At 39.1% G+C, this 24,124-nt stretch overlaps 4 protein-coding genes across 5 annotated transcripts; 1 reads left to right on the top strand and 3 right to left on the bottom strand.

Moving 5' to 3' along the window:
* Positions 1 to 377: 377 nt before the first annotated feature.
* Positions 378 to 11,276, bottom strand: c6 (complement component 6). The gene is made up of 23 exons (XM_043222184.1): positions 10,893 to 11,276; positions 10,115 to 10,281; positions 9,874 to 10,017; positions 9,524 to 9,679; positions 8,667 to 8,737; positions 8,461 to 8,547; positions 6,932 to 7,106; positions 6,110 to 6,266; positions 5,384 to 5,528; positions 5,091 to 5,238; positions 4,816 to 4,948; positions 4,460 to 4,573; positions 4,132 to 4,372; positions 3,902 to 4,024; positions 3,649 to 3,815; positions 3,335 to 3,560; positions 2,378 to 2,546; positions 1,846 to 1,963; positions 1,623 to 1,755; positions 1,344 to 1,538; positions 1,171 to 1,258; positions 838 to 1,079; positions 378 to 729 (listed from the first exon to the last, which is right to left on the bottom strand). The coding sequence occupies exons 1-23, from the start codon at positions 11,040 to 11,042 to the stop codon at positions 548 to 550; spliced, it is 3,531 nt and encodes a 1,176-aa protein (XP_043078119.1). The 5' UTR covers positions 11,043 to 11,276; the 3' UTR covers positions 378 to 547.
* Positions 11,277 to 11,764: 488 nt separating this feature from the next.
* On the bottom strand, positions 11,765 to 15,508 carry rnf180b (ring finger protein 180b). 2 transcript variants are annotated; one of them, XM_043221145.1, is made up of 7 exons: positions 15,373 to 15,508; positions 14,862 to 14,960; positions 14,606 to 14,698; positions 13,899 to 14,510; positions 12,703 to 12,916; positions 12,486 to 12,611; positions 11,765 to 12,405 (listed from the first exon to the last, which is right to left on the bottom strand). In XM_043221145.1, exons 1-7 carry the CDS (start codon positions 15,388 to 15,390, stop codon positions 12,212 to 12,214), a joined length of 1,356 nt encoding a protein of 451 aa, XP_043077080.1. In that variant the 5' UTR covers positions 15,391 to 15,508; the 3' UTR covers positions 11,765 to 12,211. The 2 variants fall into 2 exon arrangements, with proteins under 2 accessions (XP_043077080.1, XP_043077079.1); XM_043221144.1 differs by having other exon boundaries at positions 14,862 to 14,963; positions 15,373 to 15,505.
* A 707-nt stretch (positions 15,509 to 16,215) lies between these two features.
* Positions 16,216 to 17,998, top strand: htr1ab (5-hydroxytryptamine (serotonin) receptor 1A b). The gene has a single exon (XM_043221146.1). The coding sequence runs from the start codon at positions 16,502 to 16,504 to the stop codon at positions 17,741 to 17,743; it is 1,242 nt and encodes a 413-aa protein (XP_043077081.1). The 5' UTR covers positions 16,216 to 16,501; the 3' UTR covers positions 17,744 to 17,998.
* Positions 17,999 to 20,494: 2,496 nt separating this feature from the next.
* Positions 20,495 to 23,420, bottom strand: LOC122326333. Its single transcript, XM_043221147.1, has 2 exons — positions 23,071 to 23,420; positions 20,495 to 22,753 (listed from the first exon to the last, which is right to left on the bottom strand). The coding sequence occupies exon 2, from the start codon at positions 22,449 to 22,451 to the stop codon at positions 21,948 to 21,950; it is 504 nt and encodes a 167-aa protein (XP_043077082.1). The 5' UTR covers positions 22,452 to 22,753; positions 23,071 to 23,420; the 3' UTR covers positions 20,495 to 21,947.
* Between the last annotated feature and the right edge of the window lie 704 nt (positions 23,421 to 24,124).

Raw genomic sequence — 24,124 nt, forward strand, 5'->3', positions numbered from 1 at the left:
ATAATAAATGTATTATTATATTTATTATATTATTAATATAATAATGTTGATTTTTATTGCTTTCATTGTTCTCATTTATAAGTTGCTTTTAATAAAAGTGTCTGCTAAATAATTAATTGTAAACGTGTGTGTATATATATATATATATATATATATATATATATATATATATATATATTTGTAAATGTGCACATTCATTAATAAAAATACTTAAATTATGGGCAATAACAGATCAAAGTCACAGTTACACTTTTCTGTGTATTTGACATAAAAATAAATGAATGTATTTATCGCTGCACATGCTGGGATAGAAAAAGGCATTTTAATGTTGCAAACATATACAGTCAAACTTTAACCGATAAATACAAGAACACATCTGAAAGTCTGATAACGTTTTATTGTGATGTACTACATCAATATCAAGGCTGCTCAAAAAATAACTGCATAGCACGCTGTGAGCGACTATAAAACAACAATGGGTTATCTGTACAAATCAATAAGGAGCGAGCATTTCAGCTGTGAATATGTCTACGAAATTGGTGCACAATTAAGAACCTGCACAAGGACCTTCATGCAGAAGCTCAAACTCCATCTTGCTGCACTTCATGGCAGCCATGAAGCAAAGATTCATGCTTCGTGTGCTTTGGGTTCGCACAATTTTCAGGCAGTACATTTGCTTCCCATCTTTGGAACATTCCCTGGGGATTTTGCACTGGCATGTTTTTGATACTAAAAAGAAAAGACGGCGTTGAATTATTTCAATTGAATACAAACCAAAGATAGATGCTTTGATTGTGAAACAACACATTACGTAAGGCTTCGTGATCAGATCTGTACCTGAGCAGGTCTCCCACTCGTAACAGGTGTCTGAACCACAGGGCTCCTGCACAGAGCTCTGCTCAGATACGTTGGCCCTGAATTTGGCCCAGTCCAGATTGCCTGCGTCAGTTTTGCACGGTCCATTATTCATAAAGTATAATCTGTCTCCATGACAACGGTCGGCATGAAAAGCGCAGAGGGACATCATAATGGCAGTCTCCTTGTCAGCGTCAAAGACACACAGATCTGCTCTGTAATTTCTGCAGAAAAATAACTAATAATTAATTGTCACGTTTCCCGACAGACCACAGCATAAGGGTCCGCAAAATTTCAAACTATTGGCATTCATACTTGCAGCTCTTTTTGGACATGCAGATGCAATTAGCCCCATCGTGCATCGCTCCGGGTTTACAGCTGCTGTCTGGTACAAAGGGTTTAACTGCAGAAAAAAATAGTTATTCATTTAACTATGTTTGAAATAAAGGAGCTAAATAAATATGATATAAAATCTCATTTATAAGTACCAATCTTGCAGTGTATGTCTTGTGGGATGCTTGGCTCCCAAACAAGACTCTTCCCACACGTGTAATACTGACTCCCTGAGGGACTCATGCCACTCTCTGAGCAGGCCAAAATGATGTCACTTCCTACTTGAAACTCCATTTTGTCTGGGTATATCGTCATCCCATTAGGCACGGCGGGTTTGGTGCAAACATTTTCTAGAGTGACAGGACAACATATGGAGTGTACAGGACTAAATGAGCTTTCAGATAATACATTTTATAAGCGTTTCTGTGGCTTACTAATGCACTGTCCCTTTGGTTTTTCCCAAGTGCCGTCTTGCAAACAATGAATGATCTGGTATCCATCCAGTTTAAAACCAGTGAAGCAAGTGAACTCCTCGTGGTCTCCATAATTGTACTGACGCTTGTTAATCTGATATTAGAGGGAACAATTACACAAGCTGGATATTAGTGGAAGCAGGCAGGAGCAAATGGCGTGTAAAAAGGTGTTTTGTTTCCTCACCCTCAGGTGGCTGTTGGCAGGTGGACTGGGTTTTGGACAGCCAGAAGCTCCTGGGGGCAACTGGCTCTCACGGGACCCTTCAGTCTCAGAGTCATCGTCATTAATGCACACATTTTGCCTGCCAAAGACATTTGTTGCATTCATTGCTCATGAAATGGTGCTTTGATCGATAACTTGAAACATTGAACCAGCAGAAACATGTATGAAATGAACACATATAAAATACATATAAAAACAAGTGGTTTCAGGAAACACACTTTTCCCCCAAGACTTACGCCATAGAGTGTGTGTGTGTGTGTGTGAGAGAGCAGTAGAAGAGAGAGGTGTGTCTGAATGGATTGAATGCTAATGACTAGTTGCATGCACACGCTGCATATGTTAGAACAATACAAATGAATCAACATGAGAATGAAGTTGAGAACAAATTTATGTGTTCACACATGTAATTACGTGCAAATTGCAATTGCAAGAAATGTTAGTTCTACTGACCCCACTTTTAGGTCTGTTTCTAGTCCACAGACAAAGCACTTACGTCTGGAAAATAGAGATGGTGCATTCCTCCTCCTGTGTCTCAAGGCCTTGGCAGGGTCTGCCGCCGTGCTGCGGTGCAGGATTGTTACAGCTACGTGAGCGATGCTTCTTTAAGGTGGCATCACAAGTACTCCAAGAGCTCCAGCAACTCCAGTGCCCATCAACTTCGTCTGTGAGATACGGGCAGAAATGTATTCCTGACACCTTATCTGTTTTTTATTTGATTCATATTATGTATACTATATATCTTTATTAATATTCTATCTTCTCTCACTTTACCCTCCATGTCTTTCTAAACCTGTAAAAGGTTCATTCTTCTTCGAAACACAATTTACAATCACAATCACAATTGACTGCCAAGTACATAACACTGTCAAGGCCCAGAAAAGTATAAAAGACACTTTCAGAATAGTCCATCTGCCATCGGTGGTTTAACCGTGATGTTATGTTATGAAGCAACGAGAATACTTTTTGAAAAAAAAATGACTTTATTCAATAAATTCATCACCATAGCACCATTTTGAAGAGAACTGACTGAACGCTGACTGCGTACACTGTTCAGTGTCAGCTGCACCACACAGATATGTGTTCTACATGTATTTCCGCTTTTATTTAAACGAAACTGACACAGAACAGTGTACACAGTTTGCATTCAGTCGATACTCTTCAAAATAGCGCTACAATGTCAAATATGTTGGCATACTTTTCTGCACCTTGACAGTGTTCATCACTTAGCGGTCAATGGGACAGTCGCAAGCCTCCCGGTTTTCATCCAAAATATCTTGAATTGCGTTCTGACAAAGCTTTTACGGGTTTGGAATCCGTACGTGGGGGTGTTTGATGACCAAATTTTCATTTTGGGGAGGAGTAACCCTTTAATAATTTTATCCATTAAATGAACCTTTTAAATGACATATTTTATGCTATACTGGATACAGATATTCCTAGCCAAGTGAACCTGTAGTATAGTCCCGTGCTCGATTCTCGCAGTTTGGTCCATAGGTCCCCGTCTGGCAAATACAAATGCATTCTGTTCCAGAAAGAGCAGGCCGAGCGTTGTTTGGGCAGGGGGCACATTTGCAGGAATCAAATTCGCTCTGATACTCTTCCAGTGCCTTATAAAGATGCCTTCTCTTAGTCACAGAACAAGGAAAGCCCCGAGCCAAATTCACTAAAGGCAAAAGCTAGATAAGACATTGGCAAATTAATATTTATTGTACCTATTTTAATGAATTTATACCCACAAATATTTGACAGGATTCTCTTCCTAACCTCAAAATCTATAACGGTTGGATTGTCTATTGTAGATTTGATCCAGTCCTGGTATACGGTGCTGTCTGGCGATACACCTCTCTTCTCCCAGGCCAGGGCTGCTGTAAATTCAGCTCTGCCTCCTTGCACTGTTGTGATACACTTCTCTGCTGCTTTTACAATTGATCCTGGAAGCAAGCACAATTCACGTCGGGGTTATGTAACTTAAAACATGAGCCTTACATAATAAATATTACATTTGCGTATGTATTACCGTCATATTTGGTTTGTAATGAATGTTTCCCACATGTGGAACTATACGACTCTCTGTTATAGAAAAAAGCAAAGATGGAGGAATCCTGACTAAGGCATTGATTCATTTCTGCTTCTGTCAGTCCTGGGAAACACAAGGAGATACGACTCACAGTTTCATTTTATTTCAGAAGCGAGAGAAAACAATCACATGAACCCGCGTCTTGCAATCAGATAATAATACTTGCTTACCATTGGTTTTTAGTTCTTCTCTGTCATACTGGAAAAGGAGGTCATACTTCCCTCCTAATGTCCCAGAGCTCAAATAATGCGTCCCAAACAACTGGAAGATCTGTCTGTAAAGTGCATAGTTGTATTCCAGTGGCAGACTGTTTAGAAACTGAAGGAACTGGTCTGCTAAGTAGAGGCCAGAGGGTTTCAGTCTGAACGTCGATGTGGCTACAACCTGATGTACCCTGTAAAACTCAGAGTCCTGCACAAATATTACAGAAAGAGATCTGAAATAATAGACATAAAATAAGGAACAGATCATTGTAGATTGAAGGTTGAGATCTCTTGCCTTTTGTTGAGATGCTTTCACTGCCTCTTTGAGAAGGGATTGATGTGATTCTTTGGCCAAGTTGACTTTTTGGGTCTTGACATCTTGCACTTTATTATCTTCAAGATTTACTACCTGGAATAAATTCAAATAAAATATATATATATTTTTTTATTTCATTTGGGTCAAAATATTTTGATTTCGTGTGATTGGTTAAAACAATAAATAGCTGTTAGTCTATTTTTTTTTCTCTTCAGATATTAAATGTTCTTTATAGGACCATTTAGAAAAAAAGGTACCATCTATACAAAGGTCAAATCTATCATGTGATTTCTTTATCTTTCTACCCCAACTACAAAAACATATGAAGTCCCCACCTTGATTTCATAACTCTCAATGTTGGCAGGGATTCTGTAATAGTTTCTCCTGTGCCTTTGTAGAGTGCATTCACCCCCCAAGAACGAGTTGTCCAGAACAGCACCTCTCAGCTGCTCCGCTGCAGCATCAAATCTAATTTGAAATACAAATTTGATCAGTTTTATGATGAGCACAATCTCAGATTTGACAGCATGTCAACATCCTAAAAGTTTACCAAGTCCATGAAAAATAATTAGCAATCTAAGAAACTTAAATATCTTTATCTGTAACTCACCCGTAACCAATCAGGTCTGCTCCGGGAATGGAAGCAAATATCCGTTCACTTGCACACACACTTTTTGTTTGCCCACAGTCTCTCTCGTCAGAGTTGTCCCCACAGTCGTCCTGTTTGTTGCACTGCAGAGCAGCGTTTATACATCTTCCTAGCAAGTCAGGAGCAAATTACGCAAGTTAGTGATCATGCACCTGCTTTCCTTATAAATGTTCTCCTTATGAAATCGATGTAGGACAAATCTTAAAGGTTCAAATATGCTGTGTTGTTGTGAAGAAGTTGATGGAGAGAATTACCACTGTCACAGGTGAACATGTCCTTACAATTGACAGGTTCAATCCCACAATCCTTGGAGGGATGACAGGCTCTTTCCTCTGTGAGGGATGGACTACAATCCTCACCCCCAAACTGAGCCGGCCTCAATACAGACCTGGTTCGGAACTAAATCCCACAATATTCACACACTTACTAGGGCAGTGTACTATACTAAGCAATTTCACACAGCAAGAATGGTGACATTGATGAATATTAACACAATATTAGAACAAAGCTACATGCTGATATTTGGAAAATGTGTTCAGAAGCGGCAGTTAATGTTCAAAAAACCATTTTTATTTTATAACATTTTAAAGCAACACTATTATAACTAACTTTTAAAAGTGGTTTTAATTTTGAGAAGCTGTCAGCTTTTGACCGATATAATTATTTATCAGCGGTCTGACGGCACCCATTCACCGCAGAGGGACTATTGGTGGATGCAATTTCTCCAGATCGGTGTAAACGAAGAAACTCATCTACATCTTAGACTATCTGAGGATGAGTAAACATTAAGCTAAATAAAACTCGCAATCTTTCAGGAATGTGAAAAAACGGACGGTCAAAAGTCCCAAATTTATTCGGCTGCTATATTAACATTTTATCAGATATTTCATCTCTTGAATCACCTTTAAATCTGTTTTAAAGAGCCGGACCAACTGTGGAATATTTTGAACGTTTTTTTAATAGCTGTGTGCTTTACTCACAGATTTTTTGGCACACGGCGAGCACTCTGACCAGGGTCCAAACTCAGTCAGCTGACAGTGAATGGAACAAGTCCCAACATTGCACGCTCTGGTCTCTTGTGTCTTACACAGCTGGAAACAATTGTTTTTTTTCCAGTGGTCATCATATCGTACAGCCCTACAACAAAATAAATGTACATATTAAAATAATAAACTTTGCAAATGAGAAATATTTTCAACAATGGCTCGTTTCCACTGAGCGGTAAGCTTCGGTAAATAGCGAACAATACCGTACCACTTTTTTTCAAAAGGGCGGGGCTAAACTCATTGCAGAACCTGATTGGTTGACTAGAATCGCCACTTTTGCGTGATCCGAGTGGATCTCGGTCATTTTGCGTTTTGTGAGCATTTTTACGTTGACTTACATCAGAGCGCGCAAACACACACACAAATATAACAGTGTATTTTATAATTTTATATATTTACGCACAACAGTCGTTCCTCAAAATGCATTGTCTGGTCTTGTGGACTCTTGAAACGCCATTGCCCAAAAACCCATTAATTTAATCTAAATATTACCCAACTGTTATTGTGTCGCGAAGTGTAGTTTTTATGCGAGTTTTTAAGCGCCTATTCTATAAGCTGATTTCAAGCTCCAATTCGATCGCCGGGAGCTCAGTACTTAAGTGTCCGCTTTGAGCAGCCTCAAGCCCGGCTAGTCCTTCCGATATTTTTCGCTGGCTCTGGCGTGTCTGTAGTGATTTAAACATGATACAATTCGTTTTGGGTAACGTTGTATTTAACACGCATTCGTGGTCTCGTGCAACGAGCCATTGCAGTTACCTTGTACGTTCTTGGGAACCAGAGCTACAGGTTTTGGTGCAAGAGGACCATGAACTCCACGGGTAATGGTCACAGAAGCATCCCATAATAGGGGTAAATGAAGCCAGGGTGTAGAGAAGGACGACGGGAATGGCAGCACGATCCATAGAGAAGAAAGTCTGTTGGAACTTGATAGCTTAAGCAGAATTAAGTAGACTAACATACGCATCAGTTTTAATATATTGAGTAATGAAGACCTTACCACACGCAGTTTCTTGAGAAGAGTTGCAGAGACCTAATAGTACATGAGCTTGATGGATAATACATACATTCCAGACTCCTTTAAAACTATATGAGTTAATGAATAAAGATTAAAATCATAGAGAGAGAGATGCACAATCAGCTCTGGAAAAGTAACTAATTCTGACCTGGGTGAATTGTCTTTAAGCATTCTCTTGCAACTTTACATAATTTGTCCATCCCCCTTTGCTTCCAGTAAACCCCTGCAGCTGGAAGTCTTCACTTTGACATTTGGCTCCTACTTTAGACCATGGGAATGTGGACCGGGAGTAAATGGATAGCATGTCATTACAGGTCAAAGTTATTGCTTTTCTTCATGCCAAATTAAAGGTCTCTTTTTCGTGTTTTTATTTTATTATTTTCGGTCTTAATTAATAAACACCAATCGATTAAAAGCAAAAAAACGTAACGCAAAGCACTGTAGGTTTCAAAAACACACAACTACAATAAAAAACAACAACTTTATTATTATTATTATAAAATGAATTATAGCTTATATGAGCTGCAGCTATGCACACTTTATAGACACCTGACATGAGGAGCAAAAAACATGCTGCAAACTCTCATTAAACTGATATGCATTCACACAAACCTGATGTCTTGAATGGATAAACGAAAAATAAATCTTTAAAATCAATTATTATAAATACAGTGTTTTATTTACAATTATTTGTATTATGTACATAGTGAATTTTATTGTATTATATTTGTTTCAAGCTTAGAATGAAATAGCAATGGCTTTAGTGCAGAGCGTTCTTTTGCCCTTAAAATGACTAATATAATTTTTTTAATAGAATTTCCCTTTTATGGAAGACTAAATTAAAATCATTGCACAGTGACTAAATTCACACAAAAAAAGAAGAAGCAAGAAGATGAAATACAGCAATCCTATAACTAAACGTGCCCTTTCACTGTCAAATTCTATGACTATGATAAAAGAAAATTTAGAGACAGATGTTGTTATTTTACTTAATTCTCTTGCTTTTTTATACAATCTTATGGTTTCACATCACACAACAAAGAATGAACCTCTCGGTAACTAAAAATAGACCATTGATTTTGCTTAAAAACTCAACTGGCAGGGCTTCGAGTCAAGGGGATTCTGTCCTCCAATAAGGGATTAAGTAGTTTAGACAGTGTCCAGGGACAAGTTACATTAGCAAAACAGTTCCAGAGACACGAAGGAGACGAGTGAAGCATAAATTGATCAATGATCAGAAAAGAAGACTTGAGAGTATTGAAGGTTCAGCCAGACACAAGGCAACAAAGCCCGGAGAATCGCCTCTTCCTCTGCCTCACCAGTGGATAAGGAGTCAGATTTAGCAGACTGCTGTCATCTATACACATGAAAGCACAGCATTAAAAAATAAAACACATTTCTAGCTACATGAGCATTTACATGAGTAAAAAAAATCAATATTAGCTCAATTAATTTCTAAAAATCTTTGAAACACACCTTGATTTTTCAGTGGCAAAGGCATTGTCTCCCTGAGTTTGCTTAGAAGGTTCCTCATTTCTCGCATATCACTGGAAGAAATTTCACAACACAGGACATCATATAACTGAGGATTAAACCAAAAAAAGATTTATGGCTCAAGTACTTCAAGACCACATTAAATTGACAGACAAGCATTTTATATACAAAAGAGCCTGTAAGAATCTGTTATGCTCACCTAGGCTGCATTTCTGTGATCAAAAATACAGTAAAACAGGAATACTGTAAAATGCTGTTTATTTATTTTAAAATGTAAATCAAAAAAGATCAAAGCTGCATTTTTAGCATTTTACTCCGGTGTTACATTAACCCTTTAAAAAATCATTCTAATAAGCTGATTATTCAATTTTGAAAATATTTGTGCTGGTATTTTAACCACAAAACATTTTTTTTAGAAATTTTCCGTAACACGTCTTTACTCAAATTTTTGATCAAAATAATGCATCCTTAATGAATGAAAGTATACATAAAAAAATTGTGACCTCGAACATTTAAACAGTAACATATACATATTTAGCACAAATTTAAATGTATTATTTTTACACCTGTAATTAATCATTATAAATGGGTAGTTTTATATTAGGCTGTAGTTTTTTTTTTTTATTTGATCATGTATTGGGATGAGCTCAATCCTTTCAAAGGTTGCAGTTTACGGTCCCCCTTTATTTTCTGAGGTTTTCAAATACTTTTCGCTTCAAAGTTTGTCATGTCGTTCATCTCAGAGCTGGTAGGTGGTTTCATGTCCCTATGGAGCAAATTAATTCGAAAAGTACTTGCAGAAGCAACACTTCCTAATGCATTCATCCTGTTTGTCGTACCTCTCTATGTTCTCGATGTCTGTGCACACGACCCAGGATTCCTGTGGAAAATCTACAGGTGATGATGATCGATCTTCCAGCATCGGCACATCAGAGCTTTCGTCGACCTTGTAGTCCATGTTTGGCTCAGGGCACACATCATTTCCTGTAGCGAGTGACAAAAGATTGAAACGTTATGCTTTGTTTCGCTTGCAGAAAAAACAAGTAAATGCTTAAAGGAGCTGTTTTATGTATTTATTGTGCCATCCCCGCCACCTTCAGACTGACAGAAGTACTTCACCATGCAGTATATTAGCTTTATGTACTCATGTCTGCTTATGTAAAGAATCTGCTGTCCTCTGCTGGCTGTCATTGACACAACACCTTTCCTATGGAGCTGCAGAACACCCAACAGACACATAGATTTGAGCATCTCTGTAATGTACATCTCCAGACAGCACTGAAGCTGGATGAACAATCTGCATATTTCTGGGTGGATTTCACCATCCTCTGGCCTAGGAAAAGCAAAGAAAGAAAAAGAGAAACGACATTACATGGCATCTTCTAGACACGTCATCAAATCTGCATGGCCGTTCTAACATACGAGCTTACCCAGAGATTGCGATGAGGTTTTGATAGGCGACCTGGGCTACGGCGCATCCTTTGATGCGAGTCTTGTGCATCTGTGCCCTTAAAGAAGGACAGTCAGTTGTATTCTCCCCTATGGAGATGACCTGCTCACGATGGAGAGCCACAAGAGTGTTGAACTCCTGAACGGTCTAAAAATTGAGACAAATCCTGCTCAGTCTATTTTTAGAAAGTCAATGTGTGTAGATTAAACTACAGCAGCTTTTGGAACATGGTAGCCGGTTTGATATGTAGATATCTTGGACCAGCACCAAACCAGTTACCAGCTGGTCATGCTGTTATTTGGTACATGGTAGCTGGTTGATCCCTTTGGACTGGCTTGAAATGTTCCAAAACAGCTAGCAGCTTAAACTGGATTTTCCAGCAGGATAAACACGAGTTCAGCTACCATTATTTAAATGCCACATAGCAACACATGGGACTGTGAAGAGGAATGTATGGTGCAGAATGAAAACGCAAATAGCAAACAATAAACATAATAACACTAATTGTTTATCTTATAAGCAATTCATATTTTAATATATCGCATCCCGTTTGGGCTTTTAGTATGTGTTAGTAAGTATAAATGTTGATGGGCTATACATATCTACTGCAATTAATCGTACTGGTAACGCGCTACCTGTTCATTTGCATATAATTGATAGTAATTTTAATGTGTACTCATCATCAAAAAAAAAAAAAAAGCCTATCCAAAAATAGCATCCGCAGAAGAGTGACAGCGGTTGTCCTACAGCACGCTCACCGTTCTACAGTCATCCATCGCCCGCTGAGCTCTCCGCGTGCTCTCGGTGCTCTCCCGGCGCTCCGGATCCCTCACCGAAGATTTGCCGATTTGAAAAATGTTGGCTGCGGATCTGGGGCGGTTCTTTCGCCCGTTCGGTGCAGAACACATGCATACGCATCCACGAATAAAACCACCTCAGTGAGAAAATGTCTTTAATCCGTCTGTCCTCGATGAGAGGGTGAGGTCGATCTTTGGATGCGGGTTGTATCGATGATTACAGCGACGTGACGGAACCGAGCGAGCGTCCGCGACGCTTCCTCTGCATCTCCCGCACCAACAGGCGAGTCACCTTCACCCCTGGCGAGGGCCGAGCGTCGCTGCTGGACCTCCACAACTGTGGGCTTCACGGTCCCTGAACAGACGGGTTCGACGAAGAAACACAATTGCTCAGCGCGAGGGGGAAAAAAATCACGATTTTTTTTTAAGCGGACTCTTAAACCATGTCTGCTTAATAGTAAATGTCCAAGAAGACCTCTTCGAAGTCATTTAAAAACAGCATTAGAACATTAAGTAGTTAAGTTTTTGCAAAAAAACAAACAAAAAAAACCCTCCTTGATACGTTAATTTATGCTTGTGTTCTCACGCAAATCTTACATGCAACATTCTGAGAACGTTAGTTAATGGTAAACCCCAAAAAGAATGTTTCCAGAACGTTGGGATTTGGTTCCAAACCAGAAAAACTGGAACCGTTTGCTGGGTGTTCTCTTTTAGGATTAAGATTAACAAAAAAATAAATAAAAATAAGGGGATTTGGCTGTTACTCTTGTCAATTGCCAAATCTTAATAAAAAAAAGAATTGTATTCCAGTAGAATAAATTGACACAACAAAACAAGTTCTGAAACATTTTACTGTGTAAAAGAAGTCATTAAATTTCTACAAAGAAAACCTGGATACTAGCATTAATGAAGCATCTATGCCGCTCCATGTAATGGTAACATAAAAAGAGACAATTTGTCAAATTGTACAAACGGACTAAGCATTTTACCCTGAATTATTGCTTTTTCTCTTTTCTGCTGCATTATAATACTGTTTACAAGTAGGCAGATCCTACAAGGTAACTGCTTAACGTGATATCTATGGATTGCACAAACCCTGTAAGACCTAAACCACAAACAAACACACAAATGATTCCCACAGGAAGAAAAACACCATAATGCTTTGTCGTAATTGAAGTTACATTGAAATAAAAGTATGAGGCACTTGATGAGATGTCCACCGTCGACAACATTCATTTGTCCAGAAAGAGCAAACAAAGCGAGAACTAATCCTCCATACATCAGAGGAGGAGGAAGTAGCAGAGGCCACAGAAGATGATGAACGCCATCACCCAATGCAGAGAGTAGACAGAGATGATCACAAAGTCAATGTCAAATGGCCAGCCCCACATGTCTCCCAGATCCAACGCATCCAGGCCGAACGCTCGGTGTGGAAACTGCCACCGACTGGCAGGACCTCCGTGCCTCTGAAATCCTGAAATAACAAAAAAGCTATTTAAAAAATGTGTAACTTTAAAACACTTTGTGTCTTAAAGACAATGACATATGACAAACCCCAGAAGACTCGGAAACGCTTTGGACAGTTGGGCAGGGGCCACTTGGAATAGTTGGTCTTCTGAAAAGTCTCGTGTCTTGAACAATACACTTTTGGGAAGCAGGTCTTTGTAGTTTGGTTAAGTTCTGAAACGAAAGGTTCACCGGGTGCTTAGATAGTTTTTAGGCGCAATATGATGCACTAAGAGAGAAAATGGAGTTTATATTTTCCACTCACCTTCCTGAAAGAGTACGTGGGATATGAGGGTCCTACAGAGGGGACAAGGGGTGTTGCTTGGCCTGTTCTTTGCCAGAGTTCTCAAACAGGGCTCACAGAACACATGACTGCAAGGATGGCACTTATAAGGGCTGTAATATATGTCTAAGCACACGGCACATGTGTATCCCTCCCTCTCATCGTCATCACTGCCCGTTAGGTCCCACTTCGTAGCCTGATATGTAGAAGTAATGCATAAAATGAACGAATAAGAAAATAAACAACCATTAGAGAATGAATTGAACGTCTATCAAAACAAAAAAAGGAAATTCTCCAATGAAATGACACCTGCTGCAATAGCCACATGCAGCTGTGAATGGCTTATTAGGATCCTTAGTATCCGGCAGCAGCTTATTATGTGGATTTATGCCTGTCCTGATCCACAAATCTATTATTGACATTTTGCCAGAACTCTTTTCAGTACAACACGGCTCCTCTTTTAATAGCTCGTATTTATTTCATGCTTATCTGGCAACTCGCAGATTAAACAAACTAGAGCCGAGTACCATTCAGAACTGAGGGAGAGAACAGGATGCAGAAATGTAATTCAAATGTGGCTAAAGCAAAAACAAAACAAAACTAAAGCCGTATTTACCCCAATAACTATACTCAAACAGTAGAGCTAGAAAAGCCATGGGTTATGATGAAATGTCTACACTGAATTTAGATATGCCAAATTCATACATTTCATTAAACAAAAACATGTCAGTGCAGTTTTTCATACATTTTTAGTGAATTACCCATGAGAGTGTGTTACATATTTTCTATGAATATATTATGGTTCCTTGATGTTGATGATATACACTGATTGCAGTGTAATTCGCTTTAGATATACCAAATGCATACATTTCATTTAAAATAAAAGTTAAAAATTTCAAAAATTAAATACATTTTGACTATGTGTTACACATTTTATATATGAATGTTTGTTTATACTAAGGAAGGTGGCTAATAATTATGGAGTTGACATTATTTCTGGAACTGCAATCTCAGAAACTTTAATGTTGGTAATGTAGAGTGCCAACCTTTTTAAAATTTCTGTCTGTAAGAACAGAAGAACATCGGAAGAAATGCATATCAGGGAAGTTGATTTAAATTACAAATAAGAACCAAATGAGTCAGACTTTGGCACCACCCACAACTTTAAAACATCTCACCAGATCTTTTGCCTCCTGCTGTCTCTGAACCCAACGCTCCTTCTTCCTCTGCTTCCTTCTAAGGCTTTTCATGTGGTTTTTCTCTCTCTTGGAAAGCTTTGGCTCTAGGTTGGGTGAGATGTTTCTTGATGGCTCCTCCATCACTCCGAGTCTGACTTCTTCTGGATTCAAAGCTCGGTCCAGAGAGGTTCTACTCTGGGAAGCAGAACCCAGATGCTGTACCTCTAAACTCTCCTGATAATCAGACAGCTGTGGTAGCAGTTCAGAAGGTAAAGAAACATATGTGCCTCTCTCAAAAGTCTCAAGAATCTGTGGTTCTTCAGTTGACTCAACCTCAGAGGCAACATGGGACACAGTTGAGGAAGAAGAGGGAGATGAGCTTATTGTCTGAGCGAGACACTCCACCTCATTCTTCCTCCTCATGATATGTTCTCTAGTCCTTCCTGGTCTCGCCAAAAGAACTTTAGGTTTTAGATCCTGATCAACCCGACTCTTACTGAGATGTACTGTTGTGTCACGCCCACAGGAGCATTTAGAGCAATTGACAAAATTAAAGCCTCCTAAGCGAGCTCCACAGTTTTGACAGTTTAGTTTCCCCATTGTCCAAGTGGCCTGCAAGAAATGTACATTTTATCTGAATAGATAACTTCCGTATGACTTCCATCAGCCCAAATTGTATTAATTCATAACAAAGAAATGCAAACTACCTGACCGACACTTGCCAAAATCCAATCTGGCAAAGATTCAACATTCAAATGCCACACATTGCATGTGGCTGCAGCTTCGCTCGATGTTCCTACCTGTTTTAATATAGAGCAGGGTCACTTAGGAATATATGTTACTGGTGATAATCACTCCTTTCACATAAATAAAGATCTTAAACAAATCCCAATATGCAGCAGTTAAGATAAAATAATATATTTTTTAGTATTTATATGTATATTATATATATAATTGCCCCACCTTCAGGATGCTGGTGGAGTCTAGTAGACATCTACGGCACTTTCTGCAGCGAAGGTTTATTGGATCTTCTAATGTCACCGATTGATCTCGTTCTTCGGTCTGCTTGAAACATGCATTAGAAAAACATATTTTATTCCTATACAAATCTTTAGGTAAAACAGTACCACACATAATTTAATGCACGCATAAATAATTTAATGTTCCCAAGCGGTGTCATTTGTTGTGATCTGTTTATGCCTTCATAATCTGCCTTTTTTTGCACGCTGGCAAATTTTACGGTTGAGCATAGAAATGGCCAGTCCAATCTCTTGCTAAAAACACAGGATCTTTCGCTGTATTTACTAACCTCGCACTAAATTTCACACCCAGTTCACGCACGTTTAAACAGCGCAGTTATGTTAATTAAAAAACATCTACAGGGATAGTTCCTGTTTTGGCCGGTATTCTAAATACCTCCTGTCTGTCTAAGTTAAACGTTTATTTTTACGTATGTACCAAAAATATAACATACCACGAAAGAGGTAGCCATTTCCTTCGACGGAATTTCTGAAGAGCACCTCAAGTTGTTTTGCTAAAACGCTAAAAACAACAAACTGGCTTCTGTATTGCTCGAGTACAGTTGCCTTCTCTACGGAAGCCGCAGAGGGACAAAAACGTATGCGTACTATCCACCTTATCTGCCCTTCCAAATAGTAATGAAATTGAAACAACACGTATATAGATTAGCATGGATAGTATGCACGGATAGTACACAATATCTATTGCATTCATAAAGTTACTCATTTATTAAATCAATCTAAATTTCTTTAACCAAATGAATGCTGAGATGACGATGGGAAACCCACAGGAGCGCAGGAAATTAAATGGAAGGCGTTTTGAAATGTTTTAAAGATGCTTTAATGAAACAGTTGAAAACATTCATTAGAAATGTAATCAAAATGTTATTGAATTTAAGGCTCAGTGAGGTTACATTTATAAGGTAGGCCTAAATCGCTAATCGAAATAGATAACTTGCTACTTATTATTACATTTTATAGGGCGACGTGTAATTTGTAACCTATTACACAAGTAATAGTACTTTGTAGCTAACCTTTTCAGCACTGTATATGTGGTTGAAGGAGAGGTGTTTGGGCCAAACGTTCAGTTTTCTCGGCAGCAGACGCGCTACAGCAGGTGGCAGCAGCAGCAATGCAATTATCAGCTCGACGAGCGTCGGTGCCGAGCGGATCTCGAAAGCGCAGCCTATAGGTTAAATAGAATAAAAAGTTCATTTCTACAGAGAAAGTTCACTTCTTTGGAAATTCAGGGAATCGGGGCCCCATTCCGAAAAGTTTTGCTCAAGCATTCACCTGTTGGGATTGCTCCGGTAGTGTGTCGCTAGAAATCAGACGAAGAGGATGTATGGATCTCTCTGGAAAAGATTCGGGAAAAACGCGCGAGCGCGTATTCTGAGCGGAGCCCACCCGGTACACCTGCGTAGGTAACTGACGTCTAGAGTCACTGCTGATATAAATGGAGCCGCGTCGTCACAAGTCGTCAGTAACAATGTTGATGGTTGGCATCGCCTTCAAGCGCGTGAGCTCCTCTGAATGGAGTAGTGCCGTTTAATGAGGTTTTGCTAATTTTACGCGCTACGCGCCATGGAAGAAAACAACGACACGTTCTTATCATTTCAGAACGACAGTGACTTAGATCAGCAAATCGACAACGTGACTTTACCTGCGACGGTTCCTCTAAGTTATCAGATCTCCACGTCTTTGCTGATCGGCGCGCTCATTCTATGTTCCATATTTGGAAACGCGTGCGTCGTGGCGGCTATCGCTTTGGAAAGATCCCTGCAAAATGTCGCAAACTACCTGATCGGATCACTTGCCGTGACGGACCTCATGGTGTCGGTGCTCGTGTTGCCAATGGCTGCCCTTTACCAAGTTTTAGACAAGTGGACGCTTGGACAGGTAACTTGTGATATATTTATTTCTTTAGACGTTTTGTGTTGCACATCTTCGATTCTGCACCTGTGCGCTATCGCTTTGGATAGATACTGGGCGATCACCGACCCGATAGACTACATGAAGAAAAGGACATTAAAACGTGCAGCTCTTTTAATTACCGTTACCTGGTTTGTCGGCTTTTCGATATCGATTCCGCCCATGTTGATCATGAAATCTCAACCCAAAAGTAAAGCGGAAGACATGGCCAATCCCGAAGCTTGCATGATCAGCCACGACCCATGGTACACTATTTATTCCACGTTTTGCGCGTTTTACATCCCTCTGATTCTCATGCTGGTCTTGTACGGACGCATATTTAAAGCGGCGAGATTTCGCATTCGCAAAACCGTTCGAAAGCCCGAGAAGAAGAGGGTGAAATGCTTGACTGTGTCACCTGCGCTTTTTAAGCGCGCGAACGGAGAGCTCGGCAAAAACTGGAAAAGCGCGGTCGAACCCAAGCCCGCCGCGTGCGTAAACGGCGCGGTGAAGCACGCGGAGGACGGCGAGTCTCTGGAGATCATCGAGGTTCACAGTAATTCCAAAAACAACTTGCCTCTGCCCAACACGCCGAACTCTGTCCCTCTGTTCGAGAACAAACACGAGAAGAACACCGAGGCGAAGAGGAAACTCGCCTTGGCGCGCGAGCGCAAGACAGTGAAGACTCTTGGCATTATAATGGGCACTTTTATTGTGTGTTGGCTGCCATTCTTCATCAAAGCAATCGTGCTGCCTTTTTGTCCGTCTTGTGATATGCCTTTGTGGCTCATCGACGTCATTAATTGGCTCGGGTATTCAAACTCGCTTTTGAACCCAATCATTTACGCGTACTTCAATAAAGACTTTCAGAGCGCCTTCAAGAAAATCATTAAATGCCATTTTTGCAGACCATAAACATACCGTCTTTTCAGTTTTAACTGTCAGATGCGCGAGTTTAACCAGTATTGATCGCTCAGAAAAACAATAGTGGTGTATTTCAACAGCACAGAGAACTTGCTCTTTAGTACCACTATAAATATACACGATTCATCCTGATTTTATATATCAGATGTATATGTTATGATAAAACGTGTGCTGAACGTGTTTCATGTCCATGACAAAGAAAGATCATGTCCATGATGTACAAATAAAAGCCCCACTGTACATTTATCTTGTGTCCTCGTCCTTCTGGTTGTTTTTTAACTAATTATATGCACAGACCAAAATAATAAACACTGTTTATGAATGAGAGAAAAAAAAGAATAATTGAATTAAACGACTAAAATTAATTGTATTCATGAATATTATATGTTAAACCTGTCTATCAAATTAGATAAGCAAGAAAAGAAAATTCTAAGGACCGCTTTTTTGAATCGTCACCATTTGAACACTGTGAAGATATTATGTTCATAACATTGACTTAGATGGAGGGAGGCACATGCATAATCATAAGTATCAATATGTATAAAATAAATCTAAACCTATAATTTTTTTATACTGTCTCATAGATGTCTGTCCTTTCTATATATATATATATATATATATATATATATATATATATATATATATATATATATATATATATATATATATATATATGCAGCTATTATTTTGTTATTTTCTCAAGAGACAACTATACATTTATGGATGCGTCACTTTCAGTCCATCATTTAAATGTGTCCTAATACTTTTCCTCTTTGCCAGGCACTTTAAAACCCATTAATCTTGACTTGCGCCTGTATCCCCTGTGGAAACGCTGCATGAAACAATAGATACAAAGGAGCAATGAAGAGGCCAAAAGATCCTCTTAACAAATCCCTTCATGAAAGAATGTTTTCTCGACAAGATGCACCGCCGCACATATTTCTTTATTTCTGCGATGCTAGAAATCTCAAGGCTCCTGCATGATCAGGAGTGTGCCAGTGCAAACTATTCCAATGAATTATATTAACAGGTCCCCAGCTGGCAATGTTTGCGTCAGCTGATGAATTCTTGTTAAAACAAAATTGTTGGTTTGTTTCTTCGGCTTTGAAAATTACAACGCAAAAAGTCAATAGAACAGGCAACTGGGCTGCACGCTTGTCAGTTCAACCTCAAAATCTTTTATGTCACATTAAAACAACAGATCTATGGAATATTTGCCCTAGGATCGTACAGCCTCAAAAGTTGCTACAGCAGCCCTGCCATCCAGTTGAATCACTAAAAGCCACTCAACAGAGCGGACACAGCGATGCCGGTCACCATAGCGACACTCAGATGTTTCAAACTCTGGGTCTGAGGTGCAATTATCTGATCAAAGGCCTAGGACAATACACAGAGCCCACGTGCACACCCACAGCTGGCGTGATTTAGCGACCTGAGGATCCACAGCTATTTATTAACAATAAGAAACCTCCAGAACCCTCCAGAGAAACCACTGCTGATCGCTCAAACAAACACTGCCGAGGTCCATTATTGTCTGTTTTGGATTACAGATCTGCAAGACAATTTTGAGAGCTTGCTAACAAATATACAGCAGAGACAGTTTAAAACTAACTGGATAACAAATAACCTTCTTGGCAAAAGAGAGCATGACTCGCATAAAAAGGAGCATAAAAACTAAAATAGTTCACACTGTTATGTACCGAATCCATCCAATTGATTTACTTGAGGTAAAGAGCAAAATATACATAGGCATTCTGTGAATATTCAGTTTTTTTGGGGGGCTTCGGCCCTCAGAATATGATTAATACAATATCAAGCACGTAGCTATAGCTTGAAAATTATAACATTTACTTGAAATCTAGATTGCTTGTAAATTTCACAATTAATTACAACGTGTAAAGTTGTCAATATAAACAAAGATTACTTGTATTTCTAACAAGAAAATTCAGTTTCCGTCTTTCTACTTCAAAATGCTTAGTGTTACTTGTCTTTTCGAATCGTTTGTGACATTTCCCAGCAGTTTCTGAAGATCGTTTCTTGTTTGTTGATTTTTTTTTCAGTGTATAAAAAAGTAACGCGTCAATATCAAACAGGGAATTTTAGACCGAGTGAAGCCGATGTAGCCTAAAACATACTCCAGTAATATTACTTATTTTTAAAAATCAGTTACGCAATCGTATAAAATGGCAGGAATTTCAGGAGTTAATTAAATAACTGAAAACACTATGAAATAAATAAAAACAGTATGACGTTTCTAATTAGATTTTCTACAAGCTCTAGTTAGAAGTTTGCGATCAATAGATCCTGAATATTTCTCAGTCTTTCAACTAAGGCAGATGCAGAGATTCTGGAAAGTCCGATATAATCCAGCCAGCTGAACGCTGATTCTCGAGTGGCCGTCTTCACAGCGGGCAAGATACAAAGGTTTAAACTCAAGAACGCAGCTTAGCCATATGTAATTCATGGGGGTATTGGTACATCCAAAAAACGTCTTTCTTGGGTCTTGTGCACACTAGCAACAATTGTCAAACAGACCTAAAATAAAACAAAAAATGTAGTTCTGTGGCTCACAATTACAGCTGGAGTGTATGTCCATAAACCCTTTTCCCAGAGGTGGCAGGTGCTAGTATTCCAGCTTCGGTTAGAGGACATACGAAACGTGAGATTTTCAAAACACTTCATTCAAAATCAGGACAGAAGAAAAGGTGCTCACATATGAGACAGCAGACAGAAACAGCCAGTATTCCACACACTTGAAATTTATTGTTCATTCCTATTTTAGGTTTGGGCTTTTTGCCATTTTTAATGAAAGAGACAGTTGAGAGGAGACAGGAAATGAAGGCGAGGGAAAGTGGAATCGGTACGTGATACTAGAATCAAAGTCGCATCTGCTTCAGGAGACAATTTTTGCATTTGTGGCTCCAGAAATACAGTGTATTTTCACTGCTGCGAAATATAGTTTGTTCATTTTATGCATTCTCTTGTTTCAGTTGTCAGGCGCAAAGCAAGCTTCTAGCTTGTTTCCTAATTAAGAATTACTTCAGTATTTTAAGCCACAAACCAGAACTTATTTTCTAAACAAAAAAGGAAAAAAAAAGACAGCTTTCTTCTATCATATATGCAGACAGAGCAATAAAGCAACTAAACACGACAATAGAGACGATAGTCATTATTATAGTAGCTGTGAGAAGCATGCAATGCCGTGATAGCTGATTAAAATGCTTTAAATGTTTAGAAAATATGATTTCGACCTGTTATATTCAGTGAGTAAAATATTAAATCCCCTGCAGTTTTCAGTCAAAAATAAGGTTGTGAACTTTTGCTCCACAATTATCATATTCATCCCGCAGCTATTTCACAATGCTGAATTATACATTATGAGAAAGGGAAATGGTAAAGGGTCATCAATTATTCAGATATACTTTGTGGCCTTAGAATGTTTGTACATGAACAACATATGCATTTCAGAGACGACAAAGGGCACAGCTGCAGTGTGTTGTAATTTACAAAGCTACTGCGATCTTTGAATTTATTTAGTCTGTGTGTGTGTGTGTGTGTATATACACAGTAAATAATATTTGTTTCTTCAAACCCAAATCAGTATATTAAAAGGATCATGTGACACTGAAGAGTAACGGATGCTGCAAAACTCAGCTTTGCAATCACAGAAAGAAATAAATGACAATTTAAAATATATGAAAATAGAAAATACTATTACTCATATCACTAACACAACCCAACTATTGAATGCTAGTGTGTGTATATTTCTTTCTTTATTTTATAACACAGACTTATATATTTGGCATTACCGTATTACATTACATTATTCGTATGCTTGCAAAGACAGCAAAAGAACAATGAACATTAAAATCCTAAGAGGCAGGGAGGAACAAAGCAATGGAAGCATGGAAAGTCTCCTTAGGAAATCCCACCCTTTAAAGGAAATTACAAAGGCAGATTCAAAAAAAAGAGGAATATGTTTGTTTCAAAACAAACCCCTTTTCCTGTTACTTTTCCTAACACGGGAAACACATTTGCAAGCTTTTAAATGTAACACGTCTGAAAGCACGAATGAGTTTAAAAAGAGGGTGCTTGTCTGATCTACCCCAGACACTTTAAATGTGACGAAACATCCACATGACTTTAAACAGCTGAAATGAAGACAGCTGTGCTTGCTCTTGAAAGCATCAGTCCGTCAAAGAGCAGAGTGTTCAAACAGGATCACCTGGGTCTGACTCACGCTGGAGAGCCTCGAGGGTCGCAGGACTCCGATCCGTGAATACACCTCTGCGTCCGAGCCGGCTCCGCACGACGGGAGAGGGCTGGGCGGGGTGGTGCGGATGATGGGGGTGGACATATACAACATGGGCGGTGGAGGTGGAGTGACGTGAAGAGAAGGGACAGGTGGAGGTGGGGAGGGAGGAGAAGGGGTCACTATGGGCGGGTTGGGCTCTTTTAGATCATACTGAGCCATGCGGTAGAAACCGAAGTATTCCAGAGCGTTCCCGGCCTGTGCGACGCGGAGCCTGTGGCGCAGCAGGAGCACCCAGTACAACAGCAAGAAGATAAAAATCCCTGCCAACACCATCAACACCACAGCCAAACTGAGCTCAAAGTCCCCGCAAACATGGGGCACAGTTGAGGTCTTACAGCCCATGGATGACTGATTCAAAGAAAGATGGCTTCCTGAGAAGAACATTAGGCGATACTATCCGTGTACTTTCAGACATGCATTTCTCAACCACACACTTCATTGGTATCTGTGGTTCCTTGGAGAACCTTAAACATGCATGAAAAGGTATTTTATAATTGAAAAACCGTTCTTTGGGGAAACAAAATGGTTCTTCTGTGGCATTTCAGCAAACTCCACTTTTGGAGGTGTCTCAGTAGAGGCGAAAGCAGCCGACCGTTGCTGAACATCTGTTCTGGAGAACGTGGTTTGCAACTGCAGGAACTGGATCGGTGCCTGGCGGCGGTTCCTGGCGCTCAATTAAAACATCACTGGAACAGAATGAGCCTTTGTGTGAATGACTGAAATATGTAAGTGGTTAACCTGCTGAGATCAGTCTACTGAGCTGGCCATCCTGTGGAGATCTTGGGTCTAATATAGAATTTAATCAAAGGCTTCGGTGAGTCTCGCACACCAGAGAGCTGCTGAAGCTGAGCCGGTTATTGTGAGGCAGCTGAGCTGTAACTATGAGATGAAGTGTGTCGTATCTACAGACTTCGCAACAGTATGCTGAGATTTGCATAACTCGCAATAATATGGTAATTAACTATTTGTGCAGAAATTAACTTTAAAGGAATTAAAAACTTACTTTTTCTACAGAATTCCATAGAAGTATTCCAGACGAGGGTAACGATTGAGAGCTGCGCTCTAAAAATGCGAGAGAGAACGTTTGTCGCGGAAGGAAATTCATAGAGAGTTCAGGAAAACATTCCCTTCGGTCTTGGCTGGGGATTGGCTGAAATCACTATCTCTATGGTTACAGGAAACTGGCAAAGGATGTTGTTCTGTTTCTCTAAAGAAATCTCATGTGAGAGGAAAGTGACTTATCAAAAAAATGCAGGCTTGCCATCAGGGGCATAAGCCAGTGTCAAACGACTCTTAAACAAAACCGGCTCACATAAACATAAAGGTTCTTGGCATTTTTGTACAGCACTGTTTACTTTTTTTGTGACAGTTATTGCTGAATAAACGTAGGTTTATAGTGCAAGAAATATTTTATTTCTATAAAGTTTTAACGAAAATAAATGTCCTTTTATAAAATGACATGAATTTCAATATTGCAAGTCCGTGTAAAAGAATTTGTGCATGATTTATTTTAAGAAATTCATTCTTTCATTCAGCAAGAATGTCTTTGATTTAAAAGTGACGGTAGCTTTCGACTGTCACCAATAATTGTGAAAAAAAGCACCATTTTCCAAAACAATCAAAAAACGAAGCACAACTATTTATAACTTCAGTAATAAGATATGTTCCTTGAGCAGCTAATCTGCATATTAAAATGATTTCTGAAGGATCATGGGATGCTGAAGACTGCAGCAATGCCTGCTGAGAATTCAGCTTTGCCATCACAGGGATTACATTTTAAAATGTAATAATATTTGACATTATTACTGTATTTTTAATCAACTAAATTTAGACTTGTATTTGCTTATTTAAGCAGTGATTATAAATAGTTCAAACTCTTAATAAACCTTTTTTTAATTTCCATCATAATGCTACATTGTTCAACACTTTTCTAATTTAATTATCTTTGCATTTACGTCCAGATTTTAAATGATGCTGTCTCAGAGCATTGCATTTTTCGCCTTCTAATAATACCAGATACAATAAATAAAATAATAATAATAATATCTAATTATCCA

The sequence above is a fragment of the Puntigrus tetrazona genome, chromosome 21 (assembly GCF_018831695.1).
Source record: "Puntigrus tetrazona isolate hp1 chromosome 21, ASM1883169v1, whole genome shotgun sequence".
NCBI lineage: Eukaryota > Metazoa > Chordata > Actinopteri > Cypriniformes > Cyprinidae > Puntigrus > Puntigrus tetrazona.